Below are 17,282 nucleotides of genomic sequence, written 5' to 3'. Positions count from 1 at the left end.
TTAAATTCTAAATCTACTATGATCTGAAGGTAGCCACCACCAGGGATCCTCAGGATAAAGACTAAAATCCTTTGTGCCTGTGTAACAAGAACTATATTGGAGGAATTTTGCTGAAAAATGATACCTGATAGTGCCATGTTAGCAGTGTGTCTGGGGCATAGATATTACTCTCTGTACCCAACAGAGAAGAGGCCCACTGAGGAATGAACCTACCTCCATCAGTTGTCCGACCATCTGTCCAAACATCCCTCCCTCCCTCTTACCTTCCCTCGTTCCAATCTATCCAAACATCCATGAACTCATCTGGACCAACCATCCATTCACATCCATCCACCCACCCACCCATTCATCTATCCATCCACCTCTCCATCCATCTGCCCACCTACCCATTAATCCATCCATACATTACCTCTCCATCCCTCTATCTACCCATCCATTCATCTACCCATCCACTCATCCATTAATCCATCCATCCACCAGCCACCCATTTATCTATCTACCCCCCATCCACCCACTCATTCATCCATCCATCCACTCATCCATTTATTCACCTATCCACCCACCCATTAATCCACCCACCCAGTCATCCACACTTCTATCCACCCATCCACCCACCCACCCATTAATACATCCATCCACCTCTCCATCCATCTCTCCACCCATCCATTCATCTACCCATCCACTCATTCATTAATCCATCCACCCAGCCACCCCCGTTTATCCATCTGTTCACCCATCCACCCACCATTCATCCATCTATCTACTTATCCATCCATCCATCCACCAATCCATTTATCCACCCATCCATCCAACCATTCATCCATGCTCCCAGCCACCCATCCAGCTATCCTTCTACCCACCCATCCACCCAACAAGTATTTATTATTTGTTGAAAATCTAGCACTCAACTGGATGATATGAGAGATCTGGGAAACAAAAGAAGGGAGATAGAGAGCCTCTCTGTTTTCCAGAGTGAGTTCCATTTTCTCCACACAGAACATGTGGCCATCTGCTCTACTGCACCACAGAAACAATGGCGATGGAACAAAGAATTCAGAGATAAAAGGGTCTCAGGTAGATACAACCCTGACCTCCATCACTGCGGCAGCTTGCCCCATCAAGAAGTAAATGCATCATAAAATCAAGATCTACCTCGCTGGCCCTAGTCTGTTCCCATCTCCTAGGTTCCCGTTGGAGCCTGGCAGAAGCCAATCGGGCTGGAGCCTCCAGTGGGATGTGCAGACCCACCTGATGCTCTTCCAAACCTCTCTGAAACACCTAGTCAAGGCCACATCATCTCCCTTGAGATTTCTGGAGAAGGGACAAGTCTTTTAACCCTGTACAAAACATAAACCAAGGCCTATAGCTGCCAAATCACTCAGCCCATCGGAGCAGCAAGAAAAGCTGGGAGTGTAGCACTTGGGGACCATGCCAAGGCCACTCCTCGTGGAAGGATTTAGGGGTGCAGGGCAAAAAGGGCTTCTGGGAGGTCAGTCTATCCGTCTCCCTGCTTCCAGAACAACACAAACCATCTTGGTCGGTGAAATCCTTAAAGACCTCCGAAGTCTTCACAGGCTCCTCCATCCCCTCCGCCACGGTCCTGTGGGTGGACTATTTCCCGCACGCTGCAGCATAAGCCCACTCCCTTCTTGTTTAACCTCGGTGACAATGGCAAGGGCTGGGCACCACCATCTGTGGGTCAGGCTTTTGTAGGCAGCTCTCGGAGACTTCTCATCTGCAGGCCAGCTGTGTGGTGCGCAGGTCTTTGACAAAGATGAACTCTGATGTGAGAGTCCTGCCTGGAAGGCGGCTGCCCCAGATGTGATGGGCCGGTGGAGGAGTACTTCTCTTTTGTGACAGTCCTTTGGCTTGCCCACACCGCCCTCTCCTGCCCCGTCCCCCAGGAGGAGGCTTCACGGTGTTGCTGGCCTGGGCCCTGTGCCATGGCCTTGTTCTTGGAGCAGCCAGGTCAGCTGTCCCTTCTGGGCTGCACAGGCTCTCACCAGCCTTTCTCAGCTTGGGCACAACCTTAAAGGTTCTTGGAGTTATACATACTTTCTTGCTCTGTGCATGGTATAAACGCCCCTCTCTCCTGCTTCTTCTTTATCGCCCCTAGCAGCTCCCAGTCTCTCTTCTTCCTGAGCTCCAGACACATCACCTCCAATAATCAGGGCAGCTCCACTCTCCACTCCTCAGGAAACACACACCCAACCCAAGACCTGGAGACCCCAACACGAAAAGGCAAAAGGTGATGGGAACGTGGGTAGAAGTTCCTTCATGTTTTTCAGGCCACTGTCTCGTTTCTGCCAGCTACAGCATCACTCTATTTCATTTTAAGTGTCTGGGCTTAAATCTATGTGTCTCTCTCTAGCCCAAACACTTTTTGCAATCAATCAATCAATCAATAGGGGTATTGTGTTTTGTTTGAAATTGCAGCCATCTAAAATTGTCAGCTGAGAGGTTCCCACTGTGGCTCAGCAGGTTAAGACCCTGACATAGTGCCCATGAGAATTTGGGTTCAGTTGCTCAGTGGGTTAAGGATCTGGCATTGCTGCAAGCTACAGCATAGGTCACAGGTGCAGCTCAGATCTGGAGTTGCTGTGCCAATGGTGTAGGCTGGCATCTGCAGCTCTGATTCAATCCCTAGCCCAGGAACTTCCATGTGCTACAGGTGCAGCCCTAAAAAGCAAAAGGAAAAAAGAAAAAAACATTGTCAGCTGAGCTTCTGACTATCTGAGGTATGACTGGTAAAAACTGGTTCACTTCCCACCTTGGCTTCCATACCCCGTGTGGTTTGGCTCAGGATCCGACATGCAGATGCATCCACGTAAGTGGCCTTTACCAAGAGCTGCAGCCCCAGGGGCCCAATGGAGGTGGAGGTGCTGGTGAGCTGATGGTGACAGGAAGCCTTAGGCAAAACTCTCTGAAAACACTCAAGGCCTGGCCCAGCCCGCTGATGGGTGAGCCCCCCTCAGGGAGCGAGGCCCAGCCTAGGACTGTGCTGATTGCGTGGAGCAGGGGGGAGGAAGAAGTTGGAGAGCAGGGGAGAGGCATGTTTTCCATGAAAATAATGTAAGAAGCAGAGGCGGCGCCCTGGGCAGGTCACGCAGATGGGCCACGGCCAAGGGCAGGCTGCATGGAGGGAGTGGCCAAGCTGGAAGCAAGGAGCCGGGGCCAGACTGAGCGCTCAGTAAGCGTTAATGGTTGACCAGGGCGGATGAAGAAGTGGCTCCTCGGCTGGGGCCCGTGTCCCAAATGACAGTCACCACTTACTCTTCCAAAACCTTTTGGGCTCCGAGCCTGTCCATCAGCCTCTGGAACTGGGCTTCCTCATCTTCATCCATGTCACCAGGGTCCTCGTCCCCTCTCGACTGATACACCTTCTCTGTCTGGAGCTGGGCCGCCTCCTCAGCGTCATCGTCCTGACTGGGTTTATTCTGGCTGAAGAAGAAGTGACCTGGGAGATGCACGGGCACAGCTTGGGGTTAGGCAACTCACCCGGGGAGACCTTGGCCTGCTCAGTGGTCAGGCATCACCTGAGCTTCAGCTGAGAGAAGAGACAGGCAGACCCCCGCTAACAAAGATCCTTGGGTACCATGTGGCGGATTTCCTACTTTGGTGAAATTCTGCCAGAGATGCTAGAACCCAGGAAAGGCAGGGGGCATGACAGGGACCACAGCACCTTTGTGGTTCGCATTCCTTTCGACTCTGGCTTGGAACTGTCTCTTCATTGATTCCGTCTCTAAACAAGCCCCTCCCTCGCACTCCAGCAGCCTGACTGCTGGTGCTGTCTTATCACCTAGTCCTCCTACCCCGGTATCACTGGGCTGCACATTTACAAGTCAAGAAAATTCCTGAAGGTCAGGAAAGGCATCAGGTACTTCTAAGGCAGTATCTGGCCTCTTGCATGAGGCTGATTTATCTGGCCTGTATTTGCTCTAATCAGTAGCTGATCAGTATGGGAGCTGAGAGTATATCTCATTTATCTTGTTCACGGATTTCAGCTCTTTTTCCTCCTTGTTACCTTGAGAATGACTGGTCCATCCAAACCCTTTACAAATTCCTCTGAAAGCTGGTGCCCTTCAACCTGGAAGACTGGTGGACATCAGCTGCTCTGTGGTCCATGGGCATCTTGGCAGAAAAGCAGAGCCCGCCCATCCCATCTCCGCTGCCCCTCTCATACTGAGCCTTCTCCAGAGCTTCTCTGCTGGCTCCTTGCCACTCTCCAGTCGGAGGGGACCTGGCAGTGATAGCGCAATGGGCACCCAGGGAGCAGGGGTGTGCGTAGTGGAGGAGGACATGAGAAAAGACGCCCAGATGACCCACTACCTGGAAACTTTGGGAGGCAGGAAATCTTGTGCTACTCAGACCCTCAGAGCTGGCGGTGCTTACATAGCTTGAGGTCAACCCATAGCCTGGGGCCCCAGCCTCCATCAGCACTTACTGAATCCAGTGGTGAACTCCCCTGGGGTCAGAAAGCCATTGCCGTCGGCATCCAGGGCATCAAACACATCCTCCAGGTCCTCCAGGCTGAGAGGCAACTCCTTATGGAGCCTCTGCAAACAATCCAGACCGGGTGCTGGTTAACACTGCTCAGCACGGAAGGCTGCCTGGGGGCGGCAGTGCCTTCTGCCTCCCTGCCCCCCAAAAAATCCAGAAGCAAGTTTCTGAAGACGGCTTCACCATCCTTCTCCTCTCCTGAATATTAGACAGCCACCATCTAGCGGTGCCTACTAAAGTGCCAGGCAATTTCCGGGTGATTTATAAATAAATAAATATGTGTATGTGATTGCCCTCTTCATGTATAATTTCTTACAGACATATATTTGCATTTCATTCTGATGGCAATCATTTGAAGTGGGCATCCTTTTCCCTATTTACAGATGAAGTTAAATGATCCGTCCCCAGTCAGTGACAGTGCCAGGGTCAAACCCAGGTCTGAGTCCAAAGCTGGACTCAGCTGAGTCCAAAGGACCAGAACCTGAAATGGGACTGAATCCTGTTTAGGATCAGACCTTCCCGACATGGTGCAGGTCAAGATTAATGAGATCATGAATGTAGAGAATAGGACACGATGCCTGGCACAGAGAAAGCGTTCAGTAAGGAGTATTGGGAGGCAGAGAAAGTGAGTGAGGTTGGGAGATGGGGGAGCAGGTCCACTGACCCCCGCCAGGGTCACTCAGTATGTGAGCGGTGTAGCCAGATTTCGCAGTGCTCTTCCCTCTCTACCCAAGCCTTCCCTCTGCCACGCCACCTCCCCTGTCACCATGCACGTGTGGGTCACACTCGCAGAGGCCTTCCCTGATGGAGGCCACTCCTGTCCCAGGGCTGCAGTTTCTGTGAACACACATTTGGGTCCTTGAGCTCCTGGAGGATGCAGGACAAGGTCCTTCCCCTGCGTGAGCTGCACCCATCACACCAGCCTGCGCTCCAGCCCTGCTCCTCCTGCTTCCCAACTCACTCCCCGGAGTATCTGCATCTTCAAGGGGAACTGGCTGAGAGGATGCGTGAGGTCACTGGACCTGCGTCCTGTCCTGGGCTGACCTGGACCACACAGGGAGAGAAGGGCAGGAGCAAAGTGGCTGGGCTGTGGACACTTCTGTCTGGCCTCTGCCTGAAGCGCGGTGGCCTCAGGCCCAGGCTAATTTGCATCCCGGAAGCAGGTGCCCTCTCACACCCTAATCATCAGTATCGCCCAGTGAAGCCTCCTCAGGGGAGCTCGTTAGAGTCCAGCTGACCCTCCCCATTCCTCCCAGTGACCCCAGGGACAGGTGCACAAAATTGCTGAGTGAAAGTGACTGACAGCTGAAGGCAATGCACTTGGGCCACAGGAAGGAAGGTAGACACCCACCTGGACAGTACAAAGGAGCTGGCAGGTGTGCAAGCCCATAACTCACAAGACATTGAGTTTGATCCTCCGGCAGCTTTCTAGCTGATCAGCCAGAAGGTTTACTTTGGCAGATACGTGCAATAAGGGAGACAACGGTGCCTTACAAAGGTGGGGAGACAGGATGATGAGGAAGCCATTTAGAACCTCTGAATTAAATATGAATGAGTTCTTTTTTTAAACAAAGGAAGGAGAGTGAGCCTGTGTGCAGAGATTCTAGAAGTACCTCTGCTGAGCAAACAGCAGAATCTCTGGCTTCTCAACAATCCATAAATCAGCTGGCTCAAAGCCACAGGTGGAGAATTCGGGGCAAGGATGCAGTCAGTTCTGCAAGCAGGAAGTTCATTAGCTCCATTTGAAGCCAAAGGCACCACATCGGAAAGAAGATTCCAGTCTTCCTCAGAAGAACTCTTCCCTCCTCCTGCCCTCAGCCTGAACATGATTCTGAACTTGGACCCAGGAGTGGACCCAGAAATGGGCTAGAAGGAGTTGCAGGCAGCAGGCCCCTCCACTTGCCACACGTGGGTGGGTGCCCTTCCTCTGGTAAGCATCATCCAGGACAATCTAGGTCAGGTGCCATTCCTGAATCCAACAACTCTTCTGACCCCAAGTCCTTCCCCCAATCTCATCACACACCTAGGGAGTTCCCTGGTGGTCCAGTAGTTAAGACCTGGTGCTTTCAACGCTATGGCTTGAGTTTGATCTTTTGACTGGGACTGAGCTCCCACATCAAGCTGCTGCACGGATCAGTCAAAGGGGGAAAAAAAAAAAAAAAAAAAAAAAAAAAAAAAAAAAAAGATGAAAATCCCATGCTTTCTGGTCTCTGTTTAAATTGGCTTCCTCTTCCTTCCACCACTGAAGACAGGAAGGGCGATATTATAGCCTGCAAGCCATCCTCACCCTTTGCCTCCTGGCAAATTAGCTGCACCTCCCAGAGGCCTTAACCCCTCTCCACTGGCCTTACTTGAAAAATCCTTTAGTCTTTTTTTTTTTTTTTTTTTTTGGTCTTTTTGCCTTTTCTAGGGCTACTCCCATGGCATGTGGAGGTTCCCAGGCTAGGGTTCTAATCAGAGCTGTAGTCACTGGCCTACGCCAGAGCCGCAGCAACGCCAGATCCAAGCCGTGTCTGCGACCTACACCACAGCTCACGGCAACACCGGATCCTTAACCCACTGAGCAAGGCCAGAGATCAAACCCGCACTCATGGTTCCTAGTCGGATTCATTAACCACTGCGCCACGATGGGAACTCCTCCTTTAGTCTTACTAATCATAATAATCGCTTATTTGTCTTTCTTCTCCAGGCCTGCAGGGCCATGTAAAACTGACTTATCCTGGCCTTGTCCCCTGGGTACCTCGTGCTGTCCACATCTCTAACGCAGTGAACCCAGCCAGGTGGAGGGGAGGGATTTTTCACTGCACGGTGCAGGAAACCTGAGGCTCTGAGGTCTGCCTAAAATCACAAGTGATGGCCAGGCTGGGATAAAGAAGCAATCTTCCCTTCGGGGCTTCTGCTGTGGTTTAACAGTCCTTCGTCCATCCCTTCCTTAATTCCCTTCTCTCATTGCCATCCGACACCTGCCACCCTGAGGCTGCCTGGCCAGCACCACTGCGCCAGCCTTCCAGAATCCTGCTTCACCTGTAGACTCTACCTCCCTTCCACTGCCATCTGCACGGGAGGAGGGAGAGAGGGGAGGTGGGAGAAGCAGCTCGCCCTCTTCACCCTCCCCATGGCCCCGCCAGCGCTTTACAGCTCTCCGCTCCTTTAAACCCTGGCCTCCCTCTGCCACCTTCCAGGTGACTCTAAATTCCTGTTTCTTGGCATCACATCCTCAGGATGCCTCTGTGGCCCTCAGCGTAGGCCAGCGATCCAGATTCCCCCCACCAAACGCATTGGTCTGGTTCATACATCCCACCTCGGATTGGACCCCCATTCTGATGGATGTGACTAGTGGCTATTCGTCTGCTCCTTCAGTGGCCTGGAAACTCTGGGAAGAGGGACCCCGTTCATTTCGGCTGACTATTGGGTTCCCAGGATCTGGCCCGATGCTGACAAACAGGGAGTATTTAGGTACTTGTTGAATGAGCGAATAATAAATGAGTGGTTACGAGTGAGCACAGGGGGTCCCCCATCCACGGAGTGCTGGTCTGGACCCCACCCAGTCCAGATCCTGACTGCCCCACTGGGGATGCTCGCAAGGTCTTATCAACTGGGGATTCCAGGGTCTAGAACCAGCAACCGTCCTGCAGCAGCAGCGCCCAGGGCGCAGGTTCCCAGAGCGGGGAAATTGCTGCATCCAGCAGCCACCCCCCCCGCCCTGCACAGCCCAAAGCATGTCTAGGCACCTTGATGCCAATGGTTGCACAGCTTCGAACACATCTAGGGTAACACTCATTAGGAGAAAACTGGAAGAGATCCACCTGTACAACCCGATTCAAGTCTCCCTCCTTCCGGCTTCCAAAGCGCCCTGGTCAGACCTCTGTCTCAGCGTCAACCACCGTCTTCCCTGCAGTAGTGCTCAGCCACAGCGAACATCAAGGGCAGGATGGGACTGGGGGCCTGGAGGTGGGATTTACCCTGATTCGTGCCTTGACGTCTTGGTTGGGCTGACGGCTGGGTGTAGACGGGTTTCTCAGCCTCTGCACTGTTGACATTCTGGGCTGGGGCCTTCTTGCTGGAGAGGGAGGTTGGGGAGGAACTGTCCTGTGCTTTATGGAGTTTTTCGCAGCAGCCCGTGGCATCTCCCTCTCCATTCATTTCACTCAAGCACGTCCCTCGACATGGCCAGCTGTCCTCTAAGAGGCAAAGTCACCCTCACTCACTGAGACGGGGCACAAACAAGAGCAGCACCAAATGGACACAAATGGAAGGTGCCTTCTCCTGCAGAAATGCCCCTTCTTGATCCCTGAGGCTGAACAGATGGCTTGCCCTTGACATTCCAGGATGACGGTGTAGCTGCTGAGGAAACAGGACGGGGGTTTCTCAAAATATTAAAAATGGAAATTCCATATGATCCAGCAACCCCACTTTGGGGTGCACACCCCAAATAACTGGAAGCAGGGACTCAAAGAATATTGGTACTGCCCGTTTCTAGCAGCATGATTCACATGCAGGTGATGGTCGTGGTGGCTGGTGTGATGCAACCCGGTGCCCATCGACAGACAAATGGATAAACAAAATGTGGTAAATAGGTACAATGGAATCTCACCCATCCCCCAAAGAGAGGAAATTCTTTTTTTTTTTTTTTTAGATCTGCACCTGTGGCATATGGAGGTTCCCAGGCTAGGGGTCTAATTGCAGCTATAGCTGCCGGCCACGCCACAGCCACAGCAACACAGGATCTGAGCCATGTCTGCGACCTACACCACAGCTCATGGCAACAATGGATCCTTAACCCACTGGGTGAGGCCAGGGACAGAACCTGCATCCCCATGGATACTGGTCGAGTTCATTAACCGCTGAGCCACAATGGGAACTCCAGAAATTCTGACATGTGTGCCCACATGAAAACCTGAAGACAGCTTGCTAAGCAAAGCAAGGTAGACACAAAAGGACAGATCCTGTATGACCCCACTTGTCTGAGGCCCCCCAGAGGAGTCATATCCACAGAGATGGAAAGGGGATGGATGATGGTACTGGGGGCTGGGGGAGGGGGTGGGGACAGAGTTTCAGTTTTGCAAAATAGGAAGAGTGCCGGAGATGGGTGGTGGTGATGTTTGCACAACAATGTGAAGGTCTTGAGAAGCACCCTAAGAGCCACTTAAAAATGGTGAAGATGGGAACTTTTGTTATGTGTGTTTTACCACAATTTAAAAACATCACAGTGTGATGGACCCTAGGGTTGAGTTAGGACTCAGGATACAATCCCCCTCAACACACACACAGTGCGTGCATTTATGGAAATATTTCCAGGTCCCAGCTCAACACATTCGCCTAATTCTCTTCTAAGGCTGGGAGGTAGTTGTCAATTATTCACCGACGAGGAGCTGTGGCTTAGAGGGGTTAAGAGACTTACACAAATTCACATTGAAAGTCAATGGCGGGTTCAGGATGAAAACTCAGGTCAATTTCCCACAAAATTCTTGTTAACCTAGACCAGCAGGCATCCAGCTTCTGGAAGGGCCAGATGGCACACATCAGAGACTCTGCAGACCATTTGGTCTCCGTCTCAGCTTTGCAGGTCCCTTGGAAGCCGCTGAGGATGAAATGTGGAGGAAAGAGCGTGGCTGTGTTCCCATAACACAGTGCTCACAGAAGCAGAAGGCGGCCAGGTCTGGTTGGTTGGCCAGCTCCGAGATGGTTCTTAACAGTTTGGCTAAGCCGAGGGTTCCTGGCAGTGTTGGGAGCGGGTACTTAGCCCTGGTAGATAATCCTCTAAAAAAAATCCGGGAAATGGGGTTTATCAGGCTCTAGGTGTCTTCAGATTCTCCTGCCCATCCTGGGTCCATCCATCTCCCAACTGGAGGGGTCTCTCTGCACCCTCTCCAACCTGGCCCTTCTGTGTCCTGCTGACTCTCCCTGGGCCCTCCAGCCCACAACTCTGCTGTTCTAGGGGGCCCCTCCCTGCAAAGCAATCTTCACCCCATTCCTGCCTGGGGGATCTCCAAGGAACACATGGAGGGCTTTGTGAACTGGAGTTTGGCACTTTCTCTCTGCCTCTACATGGATTAAATCATGAGCTACCACAGCTGCCAACCTGCAGCACCCCCTGAGCAGAGCTCAGGGTGGAGACTAGAAGCGAGGCACTCTGTGCTCTGGGAAAACCAGAAGAACATATTTTTAGATATTTTAGATATTTTTAGATATTTTATTTAGATATTTTAGATATTTTTAGGAGATTTTTATGAGCCCACTTCTTGCACCTCCTCATATGTAGAAACATCAGTAAAACGCTTCATGATGACCAATGTCTGTGACTAGTAGTAACCTTCACGAGACCAGCGGCAACCTTCTGGGAAACTCCCATTGCCTTTATCACATAATGTCCTGATATTTCCTCTTTCCTCTTTGGGACAGTATTTCAGAGCTGTCTGAAATATAGCAGCCCAGGCTATTCTTTTTAAAAACAAAAAGATGTCACAGTCATCTGTGAGTGCAGCCACTCCTAAGGGTAAGCTTGTGAGCCCTGAGGGAACTCAGGAAAGATACAAGGAAGACTGGCCCAAGATCTGAGATGCATATCAAAAGAGTGTTTCCAGTAAGCTCAGACGTTTGCCCGTCCTCCCATAGAAATGTGCTAAACTCCTTAACTTGAGAGATGTGGTTTTCTCGAAACCTTTTGTTCCTACTACCCGCCCTTTGTTGAAAAAGCTCCTCTATATCCCAGCTCCCCACTCCCCTCCTGGGAGCGGTTTCTCCTGAGATGCTGTCTCCCAGGCCCAAGTCCTAATTTTGTCCCAGCTAAAACTTAACTCTCAACTTTCAGGTTGCACTCTTTTTTAGGTTGACAGCGTCTGGGTGGAGCAGGGAGTGAAGTCTGGGGTCCCCTCTGAAACTCTGCACACACAGGTCAGGGTCATCCATCCACTGTCCAGTAGCAGGATGTTGCCCTGGAGCCCGAAAGGTGAGAAAGGGCAGTGGTGACCAGGTCTAAGGGGCCGACCACAGACCGCAGCCACGCATGCAGGAGTGACAGCAGCAGGCAGATGTCGGCTGGTCCTGCCAGGAGCACCAAGGGCACGTGGGCCTCAGAGAACCCAGGGGTGACTACCAGAGAGCGCCTCTCTTCCCATCTCTCCTTCCAGCCCCTCCTGCTCCAGAGGCGGCCCTGCGACAATACGCTCTGGGCACTCTTCTCTCTGCATGGCATTCTATCAGCCTGAAGAGCTGCACCTTTCCAATGCTTCATGGTCCATAGGCACAGAGAGACTTCAGGAAACTACAGCCGGAGGAGATTCATGCCAGGGACCTGCTGGTGGGATGTCTGTGCCCTCCTTTTCTGGCCTGGACCAGGACTAAGGCTGGAGCAGATAAGGCTGGAGAGGGACATAGCTGACGGGCTGATGTTTCTGGCTTCATCCCAAGTTAAACACAAATGATTTCTTTCCAGTTTCTGCTCTGCAGTTTCAATTCAGAGCTCATCAAAGAGGGGGCTGGAGTGCAGGTTAGCAGGGGCGTATGTGGTGACAGTGCTGAGCTGCACTGTGCCTGTGGCCCAGGGCTGTCCCTCAAGAGATGTGATTTCTCTTTTCTTTCCTTCCAGAGAATCACAAGGGAAGCATGCCATTAAAACCACCTCCTCCATGGAGTTCCCCTTGTGGCTCAGTGGAAACGAACCCGACTAGGAACCATGAGGATGCAGGTTCAATTCCTGGCCTTTCTCAGTAGGTTAAGGATCCGGTGTTGCCGTGAGCTGTGGTGTGGGTCGCAGATGGGGCTGGGATCCTGTGTTCCTCTGGATGTAGTTTAGGCCGCCAGCTACAGCTCTGATTCGACTCCTAGCCTGGGAACTTGCATTTGCCATGGGTATGGCCCTAAAGTAGATGACAAAACACAAGAACGCCTCCTCCAACCACCACAGGCCAGAGAATGACCACAATGAACTCCAGGCTGGGGTTTGTCCAAGGTTTCCTCCAGGCACACTGAGGCTGGCCCTCCACATGGGGTGACATCAGGAACGAGTTCCAGTGACAGAAATTTATCGGCGGGGGCGGGGGGTGGTCAGTCACTGAAAACCAGAGAGGCCCAGGCTCACTCGTGGGCTCAGCTGCCTCTGTTCCCACATCTTTCCCCTCAGTTTGTGCAGCAGCTACTGGACAGGGAAGAGCCTGGAAGAAGCCCAAACAGCCCACCCCTTGGGGCTGGGAGCGAAAGACCCAGTCATCAGGTCTCTGGGCCGCAGAGCAAGCAGAGGGGAGACAGATACTCATGAGGGCATGCATTTCATTGCCCACTTTAGTGTACTCTGAAAAACCAGGCTGAAAAAGGAAGCCTGACCATCTCAGGTCTTCCTCCTCTGAGCACGGCTGTGTGCCCTCCAAATGCCCTTGACAGAGGGGAGGGCTGGGGGTGGGGGGCAGATGCTGTCACAGACTCCAGGGGAGCCATGCCTCCCTCACTCTTGTAGGGTGAAATCATGGCTGCAGCATGAGACACTCAAGAGAGACACTGGCAAGAACTCGAGAGGCACCAGACCGGGGCCGGGCCAACCACATCCCCACGCTGCAAATCCGACCCAGTGCCTGTTTTCATAGAGCCAGCCAGCTCTGAACGGCCTTTATATGTTTCAGTGGTTGAAAAGAATCTCAAAAGATGAAGATGTGGTGACACGACATTCAATGTCAAAGTCAGTGTCGGTAAAGACAACTGTTTGCGACGGGGCCACGCTCCCCTGTTTTCACACTGCCTGTGCTGCTGTAACCGAGAGGACCCTCCTCCAGGGCCCTCCCAAGGGGTGGGGGTGGGGGGCAGACCCTCCTGCATCCTCTGCTGTAGGTCCTCTCCGAAGTATCAGATAATGGTATCTGATGCCCATTTCCGGAGTTGTTTTACAGATGCTAAAACCCCCAAAGGGAAAATGCTACCTGCTCAGGACTTGCCTGGGTACCCCACCATCAGCCAATCAGGGAATCGTGCATGAGCTGACCACACACCCAGGGACATCCCCTCCCTCACCTGGCCTTTAAAAATTCTCCTGAAACCCATCAGGGAGTTCAGGTGTTTTGAGCAGTAGCCATCCTGCCCTCCGTTGGGCCCTGCAATAAACCCCGCACATCCCCGCGTCCTAGATTGGCTTTGCTGCACAGGCGAGCAGACCCAAGGGGGCTTCAGTCACTCTGCAACAGAGCTGAGAGCCGTGGCTCCTGGGGGGCACAGCCTGGGCATGGCTCGGAGCTGTGTTGTAAAGCTACAAGTCAGTGCCTCCCACCTTTGTTCCAGAAGGTTCTTGTCCATGTTTCATGGAAGTCATTTATGTTGCCATCACCCTTTCCCACCCTCCCGGGGAGTGACGGCGTCAGACATCAGACAGAGAAGACAGCCCTGGAGTCTGACAGCAAGTAAAGGCCCGAAAGGGATGAACCCAGGAGATCTGGCTCCCAGAGGAGTTTGGCTGACTCCTCCTTCCAGGATGGCAGAGACGGCCTCTTTTCTGTTAAAGATTTCACCCCAGGCAGGTCCCAAGCCTGGAGAGGGAGAGCAGGTCGCTTACCTGCATGTCGCTCCTGGCGATGAAGCCCTTGCCCCCAGCGTCGCAGGTCTGGAAGAACTCCTGTGCCTTCCTCAGCATGGCTAGCTCTGCTGGGGCCAGCTCCTGGGTCTCCTCCTGTGGCAGGTCATCCAGGGAGCCTGGAGAAAGCCCACTCCCCCGGGACCCCGGCCGGGTCCCTGGGGTCTGTGGAGCACTCTCCTGTCGGGGGTGGCCATGCAGATCTGTCCGTTGCTTCCAGTCGTTACACGACCTGAACGTGGAAGATGAAAGAGAGAGAAGAGTGGGTGCAGTGGGGATGGAGGGAGGCTGGAAAAGGATGACAGGGGATGGGGACAAAGGGAAATGTGCTGTGACCCTTCATAGATCAGCTGGTCCATCAGTGAGAAGATGGAAAGAAAGCAGACATTTCCAGATTGAAAGGAGGAGGCCAGAGGCATTCTCCCCATTTAATCAACAACAATGCAGATCCCAACAGACCAGCCACCATTTCTCGAGTGTTCACCTGGAGGCAGGTATCCCACCAACTGTGATGCACGACCTGGGCAGAATGGCTTACAGTCTCCCTGCTCCTGCCAGGATGGTGTCAAGGTCTCTGGCATCTAGTGGCACCTACCCGGCCCCCACTCAGCCCTCCCGGTCAATAGTCTTTCCTTACGTGTTTTCTCTTGCCAGGCCCCTGACGTCCTCCACCTTCCTGGAACCTGACACCCCCGCAGAGGTAAGTACAGATGAGGAAACCGAGTTTAGGGGAGGTGAGGGAATGGGATCAAGGTCTAGCAAAGGTAGGGACCTCCCAATCTACACTACACTGCCTTCCTGTCGTGGGTCCCACCTGTGGTCTTGCTCAGTCTCTTCATCCCCAGCTGATAATAACCTCAGTCACTTCCCAGAGGCACAGCTTTCATTCATTCATTCATCCTCATCTCTTGACGGCCGTCTGTTGAGCTGACACTGAGCTAGGCACACACGAATGCAGCATGGCCCCTGCCCTTCGGGATCAAGCTTCTAATGGTGAGATTTCAATCCTGCCGACCGAATGGAGGAAGGTGCTTTGGCTTAGGTCCCTCCTCTGGGTCCCTCAAAACAGACCGCACAGCAGGAACTAGTACTGACCAGCTATGCAGCTTACGAGAGCTCTGAAGCCACTCTGGGGATGAGTAAGCCAGATCTCTCCATTCCAAGTCTGGTTTTCTCTGGCTCCCTGCTTTCCTGGCCCACGTTCCACCCCTGGCATGAAAGAGGCAATCTCATGGTTCTAAAGGAGCCAGCTCTGAGTGCTGGCAGACAGGGACCATGTCTTCCTGATTTTAACCCCAGTTCCCAGCTCAGAATAAGGTACATGGTGAGTGCTCATGGACTGGTAAAGGAAGGAAGACCGATCTTTTGTAAATGCTTTGCAGGGAGGCCTGAAAGCATTTGCATTTCAGTCAGATAGTTCTCTAGGTGGGATTTTTTCATCTCACAAAGAATAAGCCCAGGAGTTCCCGTCATGGTGCAGCAGAAACGAATCCAACTAGGAACCATGGGAGATCAATCCCTGGCCTCGCTCAGTGGGTTAAGAAGCCGGCATTGCCTTGAGTTGTGGTATAGGTCGAGATGCAGCTCGGATCTGATGTTGCTGTGGCTGTGGGGTAGGCAAGCAACTACAACTCCGATTTGACCCCTAGCCTGGGAACCTCCATATGCTGTGGGTGCGGTCCTAAAAAGAAAAAAAAAAAAAAAAAAAAAGAAGAAGAATAAGTCCAGGAGTTTCTCTTGTGGCTCAGCAGTAACAAACCTGACTAGTATCCATAGGATTCAGATCCAATCCCTGGCCTTGCTCAGTGGGTTAAGGATCTGGCGTTGCTTATGGCTGTGGTGTAGGCCAGCGGCTGCAGCTCTGATTCAACCTCTAGCCTGGAAACTTCCATATGCTGCACCTGTGGCCCTAAAAATCAAAAAAAGAATAAGTCGGGACTTTTTCCAGAAAACCATGGAATAACAGGAACTGAATTCATCTTCCCTGCTGAAATAACTAAAAATCTGGATAAGATACATACTTCTAAATGGTTTTTAAGACACTGGACATCAGGCAATGGAGATTCTTCAGCAGGGCCAGGATGAGGGCGAGTGGAGGGAGGCTCTTGATAAAAATCTGTTGTATTTCTGTATACCAGCCACAAAAAGTTAAAATTGAAATAAAAATATCATTTATAGTAGCATCAAAAATATGAAATACCTAAGGATCTACCTGACAAAAAATGGGTAATCCTTATACACCGAGAGCTAGAAAATGCTGATGAGAGAAATTAAAAGAAGACCGAAATAAGTGGAGAGATATGCATGTTCATGGACTGGAACACTCAATCCTATTAAGATGTCATTTCTCCTTAAATTCTCTTATAGATTCATCTCAATCCCAATCAAAATCCCAGCAGATTTTTAACACGCTGATCTAAAATTCATATGAAAAAGCAAAGGACCTAGAATAGCCAAAACCATGTTTTAAAAGAAAAACAAAATTAGAAGGCAAACAGGACTTGATTTCAAGACATTATAAGGCTACAGTAATCAAGCCAGTGTGGTATTGGCATAAAGACAGAAAAATAGATAAATGAAACAGAATATAGAATAGAGAATCCAGAAATAGGCTCATATACGGAACTGATTTTTGACGAAGATACACAGGCAATCCAGCACAGGAAGGATAATCCTTCCAGCAAATGCTACTGGAATAACTGGATATCCATTGGCAAAAAAGAAATTTCAGTTCATACCTTATACCAGGTACAAAAATCTACTCACAACAGATCATACACCTAAATGGAAGATCTAAAATTATAAATTTTGAGAAGAAAACATCTTTGTGACCTTGGCTTAGTCAAATATTTCTCAGTACAATAGCAATAGCATAATCCATTAAAAAAAAAAAAAACTTGATCAACTCACTTCATCAAAATCTAAAATTTCTGCTCTTTGAAAGATACCATTTAAGCTACAGAGAAAACATATTTGCAAGTCATATATGGATTGGATTTTGGACCAAAGTGAATAAAGAGCTCTCAGAACTCATTAATAAGAAAATAAACAGTTAAAAATTTTTAATGGACAAACGTTTTACAGGCATTTCACCAAATGAGATATATGGATATCAAATAGCTACATGAAAATGTTCAACATTATCAGTCATAAGGGAAACACAATTTAAAACCACAATGAAATGCCACCATACTGTTGTGAGAATGGTTGAAATGAAAAAGACTGACCA

General features: G+C 51.0%; 1 protein-coding gene across 1 annotated transcript in view; it reads right to left on the bottom strand.

Moving 5' to 3' along the window:
- The window catches only part of CRACR2A (calcium release activated channel regulator 2A), a 75,690-nt gene extending 61,406 nt beyond the window's left edge, over positions 1 to 14,284 (bottom strand). The window contains 4 exon segments of the mRNA XM_021092448.1: positions 3,274 to 3,457; positions 4,445 to 4,556; positions 14,036 to 14,193; positions 14,196 to 14,284. Coding sequence (XP_020948107.1) covers positions 3,274 to 3,457; positions 4,445 to 4,556; positions 14,036 to 14,193; positions 14,196 to 14,250 — 509 coding nt within the window. The 5' untranslated portion in view covers positions 14,251 to 14,284.

The sequence above is a fragment of the Sus scrofa genome, chromosome 5, assembly GCF_000003025.6.
Source record: "Sus scrofa isolate TJ Tabasco breed Duroc chromosome 5, Sscrofa11.1, whole genome shotgun sequence".
In the NCBI taxonomy this organism is placed as follows: Eukaryota; Metazoa; Chordata; class Mammalia; order Artiodactyla; family Suidae; genus Sus; species Sus scrofa.
Note: the sequence above shows the minus strand (reverse complement) of the source record. Positions and strands in the feature narration are given on the sequence as shown.